We start from the raw sequence: 15,429 nt of genomic DNA, 5'->3' as shown, positions 1-15,429 counted from the left end.
CTATTTCCACTTCAAAGTGCATGCCACCTTTTCAGAGCCCTCTCTTAAGTTCTTTCTAGTCTGAGCCCATTGAGGGAATTTATGCTGATGTCATAAACGATTGGCAAGATCTAAATCCAAAGAACAAGGCTTTCACAATCCAGGTTATAATTTCTGCCACTTATCCATGTTTCTATGAATAACATTATATAATCACTCATCTGCTCCCAGGAGAGTGGCTATTCAGAATTTATCATTACAGGTGTACAGTTTTATAAAAACAGCAAGAAAACTTTCAGGCATATTAACAGACAATTCTCAAGAGGAGGCAGGAGATCATAAGTACTTCGGAGAATTAAAGGGGAAAAGATCACCCCTCGCAGGAAAAAAAAAAAAAAAAGCTATTTCTTAATGAGTTTCTTAAAATATAGCAAACCAGAATGAGTTCCTTATAAACCTACAGAGACAATATATCAAGCATATTCCCAACATGCCATTTATTAGAGATTATTTGTTTAGTTATCAGACCCCTCAACTAAACGATTCAGTCTGGTTTGAATGACCAACATCATCATTTCACTTATTTATCCTATGCAGGAAAAAAAAAAAAAATGCCAGCAAAATGCAGGAGGAGGGGAGGGATGAATGTAATGTAAGCAAGGAAAAAAGCAATGGAGGAGAAGGCCGAAAACAGCACAAATGGAATAAGGAGCAATAGAATGAAGACTAAATCCATGCTGTTTGGACAGAAGACATGCTCTGCCTGAGTGGGAATGGACATAGCAGAGTGCCAAGTGTGATTGAATGAATTACCAGAGGCAATTAAATGTATTGAGGGCCCACTATAGGCTAAGTACTGAAGACACAAAGATGAGAAAGGGAAGGCTCTTGCCCTCTTCACCAACTCAAAGTTTAGATAAGGAGGCTGATAACCAAAGAAAATTGCAATACAGTGGGCTGAAACATTGTAAGAAAGAGAAGCTGCTGAAAAGCTTTAAGAGCACCAAGCAGCAGGAGAAAGAGGATCCTTGAAAGGGGCCCTATTTGTGTGCCTTTAGGTAAGTCACTGAGCCTCTCCAGACCTCACTTCTAAAAAGGGACCCTATCCGGCAGCCTCTCTCTCAAGGTTGTTTTGACATGAATTCATGGTTGGAAGTCCACTCTGAAAACTGAAAGCCTTTATGCCAACGTAAGAGAAGGCTATTTTCTCCATTTGAGCAAAGGTCTGTTTAGTGCTTACTTTGTACACTGGGTACCAATACTGTAGGGCTGAGCACTGACCCCTCTCTGGCTTTCCTTGTCCCTCCACCATGCCAAGCTTTAGCACAACCAATCTGGGTTCCCACTGAAGGACCCACAAACAGACTACTTGGAAAATACCATGAAACACTCACCCACTTCCAGTTGCCTCCATGCTTGAGGTCCACAGAAGATAGCAGGGTGAGAGCCTGGCCCTCGGGGAGAGTCTCTGAGCACCCTCCGCGATCTCATCCTGGCCGCCTTTCTTTCTCCCATCTTCATCTTTTCTGCCTCTCCTCATCAGCACTTTCCTCGTCCCCTCTCCTGTCGACTTCTACCTACTACGGGTACTTTTTTCTGTTGTACTCCCCCTCCCCATTTGGGCATCAGTGCTTCTCCTGTTCGGGAACAGAGTCAAGTCTCCAAACTCCTGCAGGATGTCTGAGAAAAAGTGAAGAGCGACGGCGTCTCCGAAGCTGTCTTTAGAGCCCTCTCCGGAGGCTAGGACTCCTTCTAACCCCCGCTCCCTTCCCCCGTCTGTCTGTCTCCCTTCTCCCCTCCCCCACGCCCTCCTGTCCCTCACCCCTCTTTCCCTTTGATTCGGCAGATCTCTCCCTCGTTCCCTTTCTTCTCGTGGACCCTAAGCCCACTTCCCACTTCTCTTTTTGGTCTGCCACCCGTGCCACCCCGTACCCTCCCCACCCCACCCCCACCCATCTTCCTGGGTCCCACCACCCTCTTCTCGTCCTTTCCTCTCCCAGCCCCCACCTCCGCTGGCTCCGGAGCCGGCGCCAGGAGGTGACGACTGGCGAAGTTCTGCCGGGACTCCGGCCCGGGGACAAGGAGCAGCTCCGGACTCTGCTCAGCAGCCGATGACGTCATGGAGTTTTGCGTATGTGATTGGCTACTTCTGGGTTTACGACGGGCGATCCTGGAGAGATTCTGCGAATTGATTTCTTTGTCCCTCTGCCTCTCAGGTTGAGTTGGGGGACTAGGCCATGGACACTGTACACTACTTCACAAAAGGGTTTAGGAAGAGAGCCGTGACTCAGGCCTTGGGCGTGTGTTGTGCCAGATGAGGGAGCAGAGTCAGTGATATAAAGTGGTGGGTGGGACTGAGGGCGGAGGAGGAAAACTTGAGAATCTGAACTCCGGATAGAAGGTAACAATCTGGGAAGGCCTGGGGCAACTTGCAGCCCCAACTATGGTCTCTTGTCTTCAGTGCTGAGGGTTTTTCCTTGAAACAGAGCTTGGGCTTTGGAAGCAGGCATTTAATTTCCAGTCTTTGTTCTGTTTGTAGGACCTTGGGCAAGTCATTTCATTCTGTCTCCTCTCTGAGGTAGAAATGATAATACCAATATGCTTATTTAACTGGTTTATTTAAAGGATTAAATGGACTCTTCTAATTATTAAACCTGTCATTGCTTTAGTAGAGAATATGGTGTAGCAGAAAGAATCCTGGATCTGAAATGAAGAGCCTTTGTTATCTTTCACGTTTCTATATGACCTTCACCAACTCACTTTTAACCCTTGTGGGCCTCATCGTCCTCTTCTGTGAACTGGGAGAACTGGACCCGGCGATCTCTAAGCTCACTGTTGGCTCTAACATTATATGATTGACTGCTAAAGCTTAGCATCCTCCTTAGTTCACCCTTTCAAAGAAGGACTTCACTTCCTTTTTCAAGACTCTAGTTAATCTCTCCCCTTTGTGAGAAGACCACCTTCTCTTAGGTACCCCGGTGAACGGGCTTTTCATAGGGGTCAGTCCTCTCCCCCATCCCCAGCAACAAAAGTACAGATCTCAAACGACAGCAGCTCGCATGTAGGGCTCATCCTTGATGGAGACTCTCTCCCCAGGCTACTGGCAAGAGCAGAATTTGGAGCTGGGAACTCTGGCTCCACTCGACGAGGCCATCAGCTCCAGAGTCTGGAGCAGTCCTGACATGCTGGCCAGTCAAGGTGAGAATCCAGGCCCCCTCATCTCAGTGTCCCTCAGTTCCCTCAGCCATTCTCAAATCATCTCTCACTCATGTTGCTTCCACCCCGTGTGCTCTCTCCCCTCATTACCACACAACTCTTCCTCCTCTCCATCTGACATTTTAGTACTTAGTTCTACGCCACCAACTTCTCTGGCACCTACTCCTCCTTCCCTCGCTCCGGTACAGAGACCTCTGTTTCCCCTACACCTTTTTCCAAAAATCAAATGATTCTGGGAGGACACGATTATGCAGAATAAAGAGGTTCTGGAAGGACACGATTGAGGTAGAATTCTTCAAAAGGAAAGGGACAATGGGATTACTAGTCAAAAATCACTATACGGTGAGCAGTAAATGAAATATTTCCCAACCCTTCCGCTGAAATATTTAAGGAATATGTCACTTCCACATTTATTCAGCCCACCCAGTCTCTGGCTCGCTAATATCAGAGTTGCAGTTTTAGTTCTCAAGTTAGGCGATTACCTAAGGAGCATTCCAGAGAAAAGAGCACTGCCTTGCAAGTCAGGAGGATTCTAGTCCTAACTGGAACCATCGATCAGTGGCATGATCTGAAGCAATCACTTCACCTACATTGCCTCATTGTCTCCATCTGTAAAATGAGGGAATTGGATACCATGAGCCTTAAGATCCCTGTCTGTCCTAAATTTTATGATTCTAAATGCTAAAACTGCCAGCCAGGCTTTGGGCTCCCTTCTGGAGACAGCCACCCAGAGCTGTTGGTGCTTGGTGTCAACGCTGGCAGGTCACTTTCACTCCTCAGGGGCCCCTCTGTGCCGGGAGTGCTCATTGAATATTCATTGAAAATGCAACTCTGGGGACCAAGAAAGACAGGAGAAAGCAGATAAAGTAGGGATAAGGTTGGTGCCATAGGGAGTATAGGGATTTTTAAAAATTGCTCAATTAGGGAGTGTAGGAAGTATGTTTCTTTGCTTCCAAATCACAGATGACATTGCTGGTTAAATAACTTAGCAGGATAGAAGAAATTGTGTGGATGTTTCAGAAATCAGAGCTGGAAGGTCAGAGCTATTGGGTCCTAGGAAGTCAGACCTGAAGATGAGGGAATCAATATTGGGAATCAGTCCATGCTGGGGGGGCACATGGGACAATATTGGGTGAAGGAAGCAAGTGTCACACAGGCTGAGGAGCTCATAGGTCGAACTGGTTGGAAGCATATTTGAAATTCAAAGGCCTCATCCATATGTTATCTTATTATCTTCTTTTGTTTAACTTGACTAAGGAGAGAGGGATTAGAAACCATGTCCCTCCATCACATCAAGGGAAAACTTTAATCCATTCTTCTTTAAAATAACATCAGGATGGTGAGTTGGGTTTGTGTGTTGATTTGGGAAGTGGGTAGCACTGATACCGAGAGGAATATGTTAAGGGAGCTGATGACTAAAGGGAAGCTATTGTTGGAGGAATTGAGAAGTCCGTGTCAAAATGTTCCTGTTTTGTTTTGTTTTATCTTTTTTTGTTTGTTTATTTTGCAGTTTTATCAGCTAACTCTTGTGTAAATGAATGTGTAACCCAAGGGCCGACTTGGCCTTTTATTCACCTTTAGTTTGGGGATTAGTAGCCACAATTGCTTCTCCTGTTCTTGCTCTCATATGCAGGTGGTGGCAGGAAGGTAAAAGAGAATGACAGATTTGTATGTGTGTTTTCAAAGGTGAATGGTAGCACTCCATCAGAAAAGATACATGTGGAATGGTGTTTGTAGATTTTGGGTGCCTTTATTCCTCTCCATGTTTGTGGCCCTGTCAGTTCATTCAGCAAATATTCAACAAGTGGCTGTTTTTCTGTGCATTCAAAGCAAGAGGAAGTAAGGTCTGTCTTCCCCTACCCCCACCTTCACCCCTATTCCTTCCCCCGTGATGTGTTAAAAAGAATACAAAGACGTGAGCCTTGGATGGTCGTAATTAGATGAAGTGGACTTTAGCCCAGAAATGGGTGGAGGGGTCAGCACTGTATCTGGAAACTAACCCTCTTCTACTCCTGCAGACAGTCAGCCCTGGACATCTGATGAGACAGTGGTGGCTGGTGGCACCGTGGTGCTCAAGTGCCAAGTGAAAGACCATGAGGACTCATCTCTACAGTGGTCTAACCCTGCCCAGCAGACTCTCTACTTTGGGGAGAAGAGAGGTAGTGTCCTATGAGTTATCTCCCTCCCATGGGCTGAGGAATGGGGCTGCAGAGCTGAGAGGAGATGTCCCTGTAGTCCAGAGGCTAAGAAACATGAAGGGAAGCTATTTGGGGAATCAACAGGCCATGAGCTCCTCAACTGGTTCTAGAGAAACTTCATTATCATGGCTCTGACCCAGGTCATGCATGGTCCTATAGGGTCCTGCCCAAACTAAAGGGCACCCCAAAGGAGCCCTAGAGACAGCTGATGACAGTGTTGCCCCAAGGTAGCCCACATATTCAATCTACTTTTCTGAGTATCTCTGAGGCTACTGAGCCCAAGGGCCAAGAAAGGGACTGAATATCCTAAAGACTGCTCAAACTCAGGAGCAGTTTGTTTTTATTTTTTTCCCCTGCCCCAAACCATGCTAGAACCTTTCTCAGAAAAAAAAAAAAAAAAAAAATACCCTGGCTGGGATTGGAAGATAAAGATGAAAAGTGCCAGTAAAAGTCTTGCTTCCAATTCTCGCAATTTCCCCCAGCCCTTCGAGATAATCGGATTCAGCTGGTTAAGTCTACACCCTATGAGCTCAGCATCAGCATCAGCAATGTGGCCCTGGCCGACGAGGGCGAATACACTTGCTCCATCTTCACTATGCCCGTGAGAACTGCCAAGTCCCTCGTCACCGTGCTCGGTGAGGCTCCCAAACTCCGATGTCTCCACGGCGTGCTTCCTTGCAAACAGATCTCCCTGGGTGGGCCTCTAAAGCAGCCTAGAGCCAAGCAAGTCTCCAAGCATGTTGGGAAAGTTCAGCCTGTGTTCATATTGCAATGTAATGAAATACAAAGCGTGCTGGGTGTAATTCTCACCTTTTCTCCTTTACTTACTGTTTGCTCTGGGACAAATCTTTAACTCTCTTTGAGCCTGAATTTCCTAACTTGTAACAAAAGGATACTAGTGTCTGTTCCACTTACCTCTGAAGACTGTGTGATGAGACACAAACCTGAGAAATATGTTCAGTGTATGATTTTGATTTCCAAGACAAGTACCCTCATTGTCTGCATGCTCTCATCTTGACCCCATGTTTCAATTTCCTTCTTTGCTTCCCTGAGTCTCACACTATGTCTGTGGCTACCCGGTTGTGCTTAGTGAATTGGGTCATGTATCAGCTCAGGTACAGTAAATCTCCCACCACTGTATCTTTTCCCTCTGGGGAGGTCTTTCCTCCTGGTCCTCAGGAGGTAGACCAAAGAGAAAGATTATTTCTCTAGCCTTCTACCCGTCAGGAACCAAAATAGAACCCAGATATCCTAACCCTCTGAGAGTCCATCCCAGCAGGGAGAGCTGAGGGTGCCTCTCCTTCCTATCCTGGCCACCCCCTGTTTGTGGCAGGAATCCCACAGAAGCCTGTAATCAGTGGCTACAAGTCATCATTACGGGAAAAGGATACAACCACCTTAAGCTGTCAGTCTTCTGGGAGCAAACCTGCAGCCCAGCTCACCTGGAGGAAGGGTGACCAAGAGCTCCATGGTAAGTTCCTCCTGCCTTGGGGGCGATAGGAGGAGGTGGTGCTGGGGCAGCAGGGAGGGAAGGGAGACAGGGGTACATGTCTGTCTGTCTGTATACGTGCACATAAGCCATGGTGTAGAAGAAGAGAAGGGAATGATAGATACTCTGTGTACACTTGTGTTTGAATGTGTGTGCGTGTGTTGGGGCCTCCATCCTCCCTGTGTGTACATATCCATTTCACAACTCCCTAAGTCTGTCTAAGTCGAGATGTACCATCTGTATATCTGCGGTGGGGCCCACACAATCCCCGCGTGTTAGGGCCCACTCTGTCTATGTGTGTGTGCGCATGTGTCTGTTTCTGCTCTCTAGGGGAATCTACCCGAATACAGGAGGATCCCAATGGCAAAACCTTCACCGTCAGCAGCTCAGTCACCTTCCAGGTCACCCGGGAGGATGATGGCGCAGACATTGTGTGCTCTGTGAACCATGAATCTCTAAAGGGGGCTGACAGATCCACCGCTCAACGCATAGAGGTTTTATGTATGTCGTGGGCTTGTGGGTGAAGAGGATCTGGTATAAGATGGGAAGTGGGGAAAAGAAAGGGCTTCCCAGGTGGCGCTGGTGGCAAAGAACCCACCTGCCAGTGCAGGAGACTAAAGAGATGCGGGTTCAATCCCTGGGTTGGGAAGATCCCCTGGAGGAGGCGACCCACTCTGTGGGGTTTCCATGGACTGAAGAGCCTGGTGGGCTACAGTCCATAGGGTCGCACAGAGGCAAACACGACTGAAGTGACTTAGCACATATGCATGGAGAAAAGAAACGCGTGGGTGACTGTATATGAAGAACCAGGCACAGATAAATAAATAGGGAAAAAAATAAGTGTGCCAGTGGTAGGCCAACAGTCAGCAAACTTTTTCCAGCAATGGTCCACATTTTAGGTTTCGAGGGCCATGTGGCCTCTGTCTCAACTAATTAACTCTGTTGTTGCTGCAGGAAAATAGCCATAGATCATATGTAAATAGTGAACATAGCTGTTTTCCAATAAGAGTTTATTTACAGAAACCTGTAGCTGGAGGGATTTGGCCCAATAGGTAAATTTACTGTCTCCTGGGTTAGGCCAGTGTTATGCATCTAAATTGTAAATTATAGCAGTAACCGTAGCAAATCAGGAGTCAGGAGACACAGATTCTCATCTGCCCCTCCACCACTTCCTAGCTGAGTGATGTTAGGGAACTTAACCCATTGAGCTTGGCTCTTTATTTGGTAAATGAGAAGATGGACATGGAATCACTAAGGCTTCCTCTTGGTCTAACATGCTATGAGTTCAAGAAAAGAGATGGTAGGAAAACCACTCTCGCTGGCATCATTAGTATTCCCCCCATCTGCCCCAGCTCTATGGTTTGGGGGATTCTGACCTGAAATGACCACTGCCACAATCTCTACTCCCAACCTTTCTAAGGATCCTCATCCCTTTATGGAATCTGCCTTGAAAACAGATAGGAAGTTTAGCAGTTTTCAAAAAGAACTTTTCTGAGTAGATCAATCAAGGGGAAAAAAAATAAAGTACAAAGGCAGAAGATACTGAGTTACAAAATAATGCATTTCTTGTCCTAACTTTTCTAAAGAGTGGGTACTTTTCTCAAAGAACTCAGACCCTTCACCTCTTTCTTATGGAAGATCCAGGCCTGACTCCAGTGCTATTTTAATCAATTGCCAGACCCACTGCTGACACTTGAACGTGCGGTTTGGGGTGGCGTCACTGTCCATTTAGCAGATTCTCAATCTGGAAGCAGACAGCCTGGATTCCAGCTGCGGTGATGGCTGACTAGCTGTCACTGTCACCAAAGCATTTAATCTCAGGGTGGCCCCTGTCTACTTCAGTGAATTTTCATAAGAATAAATGAAACACTATATAATGAAAGAACTTTGCAAACTTCAAAGGTCTATATTGCTCTAAGTTGTTCCTCTGATTATTAGTTCTGAGTGTAAAGCCCCTGACCTTGAGCTTCTTGTCCTGGCCCCTGGCCAGGGCTGAAGAAGGCCCTCTCGTGTCTGAGTCCCAAAGACTTCTCTGTTAGGTACCAGACATCTGGCAGTCACTCTCCGGGGACCCTTTTGGCTTCCATGTGATCAGCAGTCAGTCAACAAATGCTATACTCCAGGTACCACACTGGAGGTTTCTCTGGCTGCAGGGCCCCGGAACACCCATTCTCTCACCTGGCCTGATTCTCTTTGTCCTGTTTGATTGGACTGAAACACGTTCATTAACCGGTTGTTAAGGTTGGCTCTATCCTTAGGGGGAGCTCGGCCTCTTTATCTGTTGTTCTAAACCGGCATCTGGTTGTATTGTTCTATGCGGCCATCTGGACCCAGCCTCCTAAGCAGCCCTCCGGCATTGGTGGCAGCTGCCATTATTCCTTCCCAGAGCCATTCTATATTGTGTCAGTGCCTTTTTGTAGCCAAAATATAACCCCCATCTCTTGCTCTTTCCAAGCTCTCGCTTCATTTTTGGACCGGCCCCCTAAAAATGATGTTTTGCGTTACAGCAGTGCTTCCTGTTTAAACTGCCTTGCAGAGAGGATGGAGAGATTGGAAGCTCAATCAGTGATCAAATTCAAGTTTATTTGTTCTGTCAAAAATACGTATTAAGTCCCATCTATGTGCTAGGCACAGGTGACCCCGTGATTCCCCTTCTCAGCTCTCTGTTAAGACGTCCCTCGGGTCCCTAGCAAGGACAGACATGACCCTACTTCTGCAGAGTTTTTGTACATCCAATGGCCGTAGTTGTCTTTGCTCATAGAGGCGGGGGTGGGGTGGCCTTGGTTGCACAGCCTCTTGGACTCCTAGGCCTTTAGAGGTGGACACTGACATGCATAACTGAACGGTTTTGAGATGGAGGCAGTCTAAATGGCTTGGGAGTTTCACGCTGACACCGTTTCGTTCTCTGCAGACACACCGACAGCGAAGATAAGGCCAGACCCTCCACATCCTCGCGAGGGCCAAAAGCTGTTGCTCCACTGTGAGGGACGTGGCAATCCCGTGTAAGAGGATCCGTTTCCTGGACTTTAACACACCTCTGCACACGAAGACTTCACCTCAAGTCTTCCTGTCTCCTTCGTGCTGAGCCTCTCATTTTCCTTGACACTGTCGAACAAGGCCCATCTTCTGACTGTTTCTCCTGCAAAGCAGCAGAAGTGGGGAGGGGCTGCTCCCCAACTGAGCCCCTGAGGTTCCCGTAAGGAACCAAGCCACAGTTAGATACGAGCTCGGCAGTCTCCCTCGTCCCCAGGCTGGGCCTCAAAGGGTCACCTCGCCCTCCCCCTGAGCAGCTCAGTGTCTCTGGCCCCTTGAACTGCTCAAGCCCCCATCACGCTGTCCTTGACTTCCCCGTTTGCAGTTTTTTTTTCTCCTCCTTTAGCTCCCAGCCCTGCTCTTTCCTGAACACTCCGGATTTCTCTGCCTCCACAGCCCCCAGCAGTACGTGTGGGAGAAGGAGGGCAGCGTGCCACCGCTGAAGATGGCCCAGGAGAGCGCCCTGATCTTCCCCTTCCTCAACAAGAGCGACAGTGGCACCTACGGCTGCACGGCCACCAGTAACATGGGCAGCTACAAGGCTTACTACACCCTCAATGTGAATGGTGAGCCCTCCGTAGCTCTCGTCCAGCAGACCCCTTCTCCTCTCCTCTCCTCTGCCTTCTGGTCCTCTGATCTTTCCGTCTCCTGATAGCCTCCCCAGACCGTGGCTGGGAGTGGTCTAGGGGGGCAACAGTCCACCACTGGAGAGCCCGAGGACTTAGGCTCCGGGTCCACTCTTGGATGCGGAATAAGGAAAAATCGATGGGATGGTGGACTTTCATCTGCCTTTGTTTAGCAGCGATAACCCAGGTGATACCATCCTTCAATCTTTGCACTCACCTGGCAACAAGAATAAGAATTCTGTGTGCCCAGGCCCCAGAGTCACTCATGTGTGAGTGTAGAGACATCTGCCTTTGCAGCAGGGCTATCCTCAGAGTCACTCCTCCTGTGACTAATACAGGATGGACGCTGCTACTGCCATCTCCTTTTCTGAGTATCTTTGACATGCTATAGAGAATCCATGCAGAAAACAGATAAATTTGTACTACGCAGAGAGATAGTTAGAATCTTTTTCTCAGATGCCACATCATCTAGAGAGACAAGATGATGTTCCTTCTCTGAACTCCTTCCCAAAGGTGTGACTACAAAGTTCAGCTTCAAGAAGAATGACAGGCTAGGCCTCTTCATGGAGGGTTTTGTTGAAGACCCCCCCACCCCCACCCAATAACGGTGGAGGTTTCCCAGGTGGTGCTAGTGGTAAAGACCCTCCCTGCCTTTACAGGAAATGTGAGAGACGGGGGTTGATTCCCTGGAAGAGGAAATGGCCTCCAGTATTCTTGCCCACTCCAGTGTTCTTGTCTAGAGAATCCCATGGACGGAGGAGCCTGGCGGGCTACAGTCCTTAGAGTCACAAAGGGTCGGACACGACTGAAGCAACTGACCATTGAGCACGCAGTAACACTGAGTCCCGCTCGGAACTCAGGCTTTCCTCAGAATAGGGGAGATGTGTTGTCAGGGGAACATCAGAGACTCCCTTACATGAAATGTCCGTTAAAGCAGTGTGGAGATAGCAATCAGGGCTCCCAGGGAGAAGAGACCACCGGAGGTCTTGGGCCGCCAGGGGCAAACCTCAGCAACACAGGAGCTGCTCAGCACAACAAACAAAGCTATTGTAGGGTGCCAGCAGCAAGGACAAGGCACTGAGCTTCTGTGTCTGCCCCCAGATCTCTCCAGACCAACTCTGATGACCATTGGCAGAGAAGGAAAGTTTCTGTGCCCTTGCGGTTGGTCTCTTGCTGATCCCGCCACTCTGTGCTAGAAGCCCAGTCCTCTCTGACTGGTCTGCTTCCAGTGCTGACACCTGGTGGTCGAGTTAGTTACTGCATCTGCCTCCAGAGAGAACTCCAAACCGGGCTGACTTCCAACTACCTGCAGTGAAATTAAATGGAGTTATACCTAGAGACCGGAGAAGGCAATGGCACCCCGCTCCAGTACTCTTGCCTGGCAAATCCCATGGATGGAGGAGCCTGGTGGGCTACAGTCCATGGGGTCGCTAAGAGTCGGACACAACTGAGCGACTTCACTTTCACTTTTCACTCTCATGCATTGGAGAAGGAAATGGCAACCTACTCCAGTGTTCTTGCCTTGAGAATCCCAGGGACGAGGCAGCCTGGTGGGCTGCCGTCTATGGGGTCGCACAGAGTCGGACACGACTAAAGTGACTTAGCAATACCTAGAGACACCAACCTGTAATTAATGAACCCAGAGGTCATTTTCACCGTGCCAACCTAGGCTTTTCTAGGGAATTTCCATTCTTACGGTCTTTGGGATAATTATCTAGAATTGATTTTTAATACAGATTATATCTCACATAACCTCACTGTGTTTCCTCCAATTTGAACCATCACACCCACCCCTCCTATCATAAAGCTGCAGGGACCTTCTTCTCCCTCCCTCCCAAGCAGAGCATAAAAACCAGAGTATAATTTTTTTTTTTTTTCCCCAAATAAGGTGGAGACAGGCAAGGAGCTAAAAAGCTGGCCCAGCCAAGCCAGAGGAGACATACGGTAGGAGAGGGAAAATGTACGAGCAGTCAGTGAGGCATCAAGACTCAAAGTGAATCTATGAAAAAAAATAATAATAATAGTAGCTCTCCCATGGATGGGAGAGCCTTAACTACAGCTCGTATAGTTTTGGACACATCAGAACTGTGTCCCAGGCATGCGCACTGTCTCCTCAGACCTGTGGGGCTCTGACTGTGACTGCGGCTTCCTCGGCATGCCTGGCCAAGCCTGTGCTTGAGAATCTGTCCGCTGTAGACACTGCTGTGGAGGACAGATTCTCTGTATCGGATGACAGAGACCATCAGAACTCGGAGGAAGAAGTTCAGTCCTTGTCCTTCCCACAAACCTTTGGATGGTGGGGAAGTGAAGATGGAACCCCAGACCTCTCTGATAAGAGGAAGATTGGGTCTTGCTGGAACTCTAAACTCCCTGACAAGAAGGAACAGTTCTCTTTATACAGGGAATCACAGTCCACCGTCTGTCCACAGGCCACGTGCCTATTCCTGTCTCCGACATTTTTCTCACTGCTCCTTTCCAATCTGAAATCAGGACAATGTGTGATTAGGTTGAGAAGCCCCCCTAGAAAAGCCAGCTCAGAATACCAAGCAGACAGGAGGTAAGAGGGTATGGGGGATAGGGAAAAATATCCTGATAATCCAGAAATTCAAAGAAAGACACAGACAGAGAGAGAGAGAGAGAAGATGAGAAATGATATAGAGATCAAAGTGTGTTGATCTTTGACCAAGGTGAGGCTTCAGGTTCACGAACTCAGAAGGTTAAATGTGAGCATATCTATTTATTCTTGAATGCATTTTTTAAAACACATACTATGTTTCAGATACTGTGTAAGAAACTAGGTATCAAGTGAGACATATCGCTTTTGCTGGATGATGCCGCTCCATTCTCTGTGTGGTGTAAGATGGTCCATGGCCTGGTCAGACAGGCTGTAATACACAGGCTCTTCCCAGATCTGACTGTGTGCTCCCTTCTCCCCCCAGACCCCAGCCCGGTGCCCTCATCCTCCAGCACCTACCACGCCATCATTGGAGGGATCGTGGCTTTCATCGTCTTCTTGCTGCTCATCCTGCTCATCTTCCTCGGTCACTACTTGATCCGACACAAAGGTCAGAGGCACGAAGGAGCATCAGGAGGACTTGAGAGTGGACGGGGAGATCACCAGGGGCAGGCAGGGTAGGAGCGGGCTGAAGGAAGGGCCTTCGGAGTCTCAGTGGGCTAGAGTGTCCGAAACCTTCGGAGCGTTGGTGGGAGGAAGGAACACAGCCAACCTGTGATAACTGAGCACCGCCAGCCCCATAGTCAAGCCTGATCACTTGGTGATCATCCAAGTAAAGTCAAACCTTCCCACTCAGTCAGCTGCTGCTCCCATGCCGCTCTGCTTCCAGCACCGCTTCCAGACAGAACTGCCGGAACTCTGCATCTCCCTCCTGTTTCTCCCTGCACTTTGCTCCTTTTGGTTCAGCCTTGTGTTTTTTGTCCTTTGAGCTCCTCACCCCTTAACCCCATACCATCGCTTTCCTTTTCTCTCCTCTGTTGTATCTCTTGGAGAAGGCAATGGCAGCCCACTCCAGTACTCTTAACTGGAAAATCAAGGCTGCAGTCCATGGGGTCACGAAGAGTCGGACACGACTGAGCGACTTCACTTTCACTTTTCACTTGCATGCACTGGAGAAGGAAATGGCAACCCACTCCAGTGTTCTTGCCTGGAGAATCCCAGGGACGGGGAACCTGGTGGGCTGTCGTCTATGGGATTGCACAGGGTTGGGCACGACTGAAGTGACTTAGCAGCAGCAGCAACAGCTTGTATCTCTGCCATCTCTCCCTCCCCTCTCATATGCCTTCCTCTCAGATTTAGCCCTCTGTTATTTCTTATAAGCTAGCTGCCTGGGTCTTAGTTGCATTGCAGCACATGAAATCTTTTTAGCTGTGGTATGTAGGATCTAGTTCCCTGACCAGGGATTGAACCCAGGCCCCCTGCATTGGGAACACAGAATCTTAACCACAGAACACCCAGGGAAATCCCTGGCCAGCAGCCTGACTCTGTGGACTGGTTAGATGCTAGCCAGATCTCAGCAGTGGTGTTGTGGAGCCGACATCGCAGCTTCCCTGTTACCACTGTATGAGCACACACGTGTGTATACACACATACACACACACATATACACACACATACACCTTTTTTTTTTTTTGGCCTGTGTTATAGACGAGACTAAACGCAAGCTTCATCAATTCTTAGTAGTGTGTTCAGGTGAGAGATATCAGCAGCAAGATGCTAATTAGGGCAGGTGGGGAAGAAGAAAGCTCTAGGTAGGAGAAAAGTTACAGAAGCAAGGTGTGCGTGAGTGGGTGGGAAAGTGGGCAGGGGGGCCTCCGAGATTCGGAAACTGCTCCTGAAAAAAGGAGCCTCTTCTCTCTCCCCAGGAACCTACCTGACACACGAGGCAAAAGGCTCCGACGATGCCCCAGATGCGGACACGGCCATCATCAATGCAGAAGGCGGGCAGTCGGGCGGGGACGACAAGAAGGAATATTTCATCTAGGGGCACCCCCCCAGGGACCCCATGGGGACGTCTGGGGCCACCACCAACCTGGACTTGTACAGAGCGACCCCAGGGCCGCCCCTCCCGCTTGCTCCCCAGCCCCTCCCCCACCCCCCTGTACAGAATGTCTGCTTTGGGTGCGGTTTTGTACTCGGTTTGGAATGGGGAGGGCGGGTGGGGAGGGAGGGTTGCCCTCAGCCCTTTCCGTGGCTTCTCTGCGTTTGGGTTATTATTATTTTTGTAACAATCCCAAATCAAATCTGTTTCCAGGCTGGAGGGGCAGGGGCCCTGGGGTGAGAAAAGCAAAAAAAAAAAAAAAAAACACACACACACAAACAAAAAACCTGGAGTGTTAGGAGGAGGATGAAGAGAGGGTTAGGGCAGGAAGG

At 48.6% G+C, this 15,429-nt stretch overlaps 1 protein-coding gene across 1 annotated transcript in view; it reads left to right on the top strand.

Annotated features, from left to right (window-relative positions):
* The window catches only part of CADM3 (cell adhesion molecule 3), a 30,300-nt gene extending 15,201 nt beyond the window's left edge, over positions 1-15,099 (top strand). Inside the window, exons 2-9 of the mRNA XM_052637358.1 lie at positions 5,214-5,354; positions 5,876-6,028; positions 6,727-6,864; positions 7,213-7,383; positions 9,794-9,884; positions 10,312-10,481; positions 13,481-13,606; positions 14,922-15,099. Of these exons, the coding sequence (XP_052493318.1) occupies positions 5,214-5,354; positions 5,876-6,028; positions 6,727-6,864; positions 7,213-7,383; positions 9,794-9,884; positions 10,312-10,481; positions 13,481-13,606; positions 14,922-15,040 (1,109 nt within the window). The 3' untranslated portion in view covers positions 15,041-15,099. The remainder of the gene's footprint in view (positions 1-5,213; positions 5,355-5,875; positions 6,029-6,726; positions 6,865-7,212; positions 7,384-9,793; positions 9,885-10,311; positions 10,482-13,480; positions 13,607-14,921) is intronic.
* The last annotated feature ends 330 nt before the right edge of the window (positions 15,100-15,429 follow it).

The sequence above is a fragment of the Budorcas taxicolor genome, chromosome 3 (assembly GCF_023091745.1).
Source record: "Budorcas taxicolor isolate Tak-1 chromosome 3, Takin1.1, whole genome shotgun sequence".
NCBI classification, from domain to species: Eukaryota; Metazoa; Chordata; class Mammalia; order Artiodactyla; family Bovidae; genus Budorcas; species Budorcas taxicolor.
Note: the sequence above shows the minus strand (reverse complement) of the source record. Positions and strands in the feature narration are given on the sequence as shown.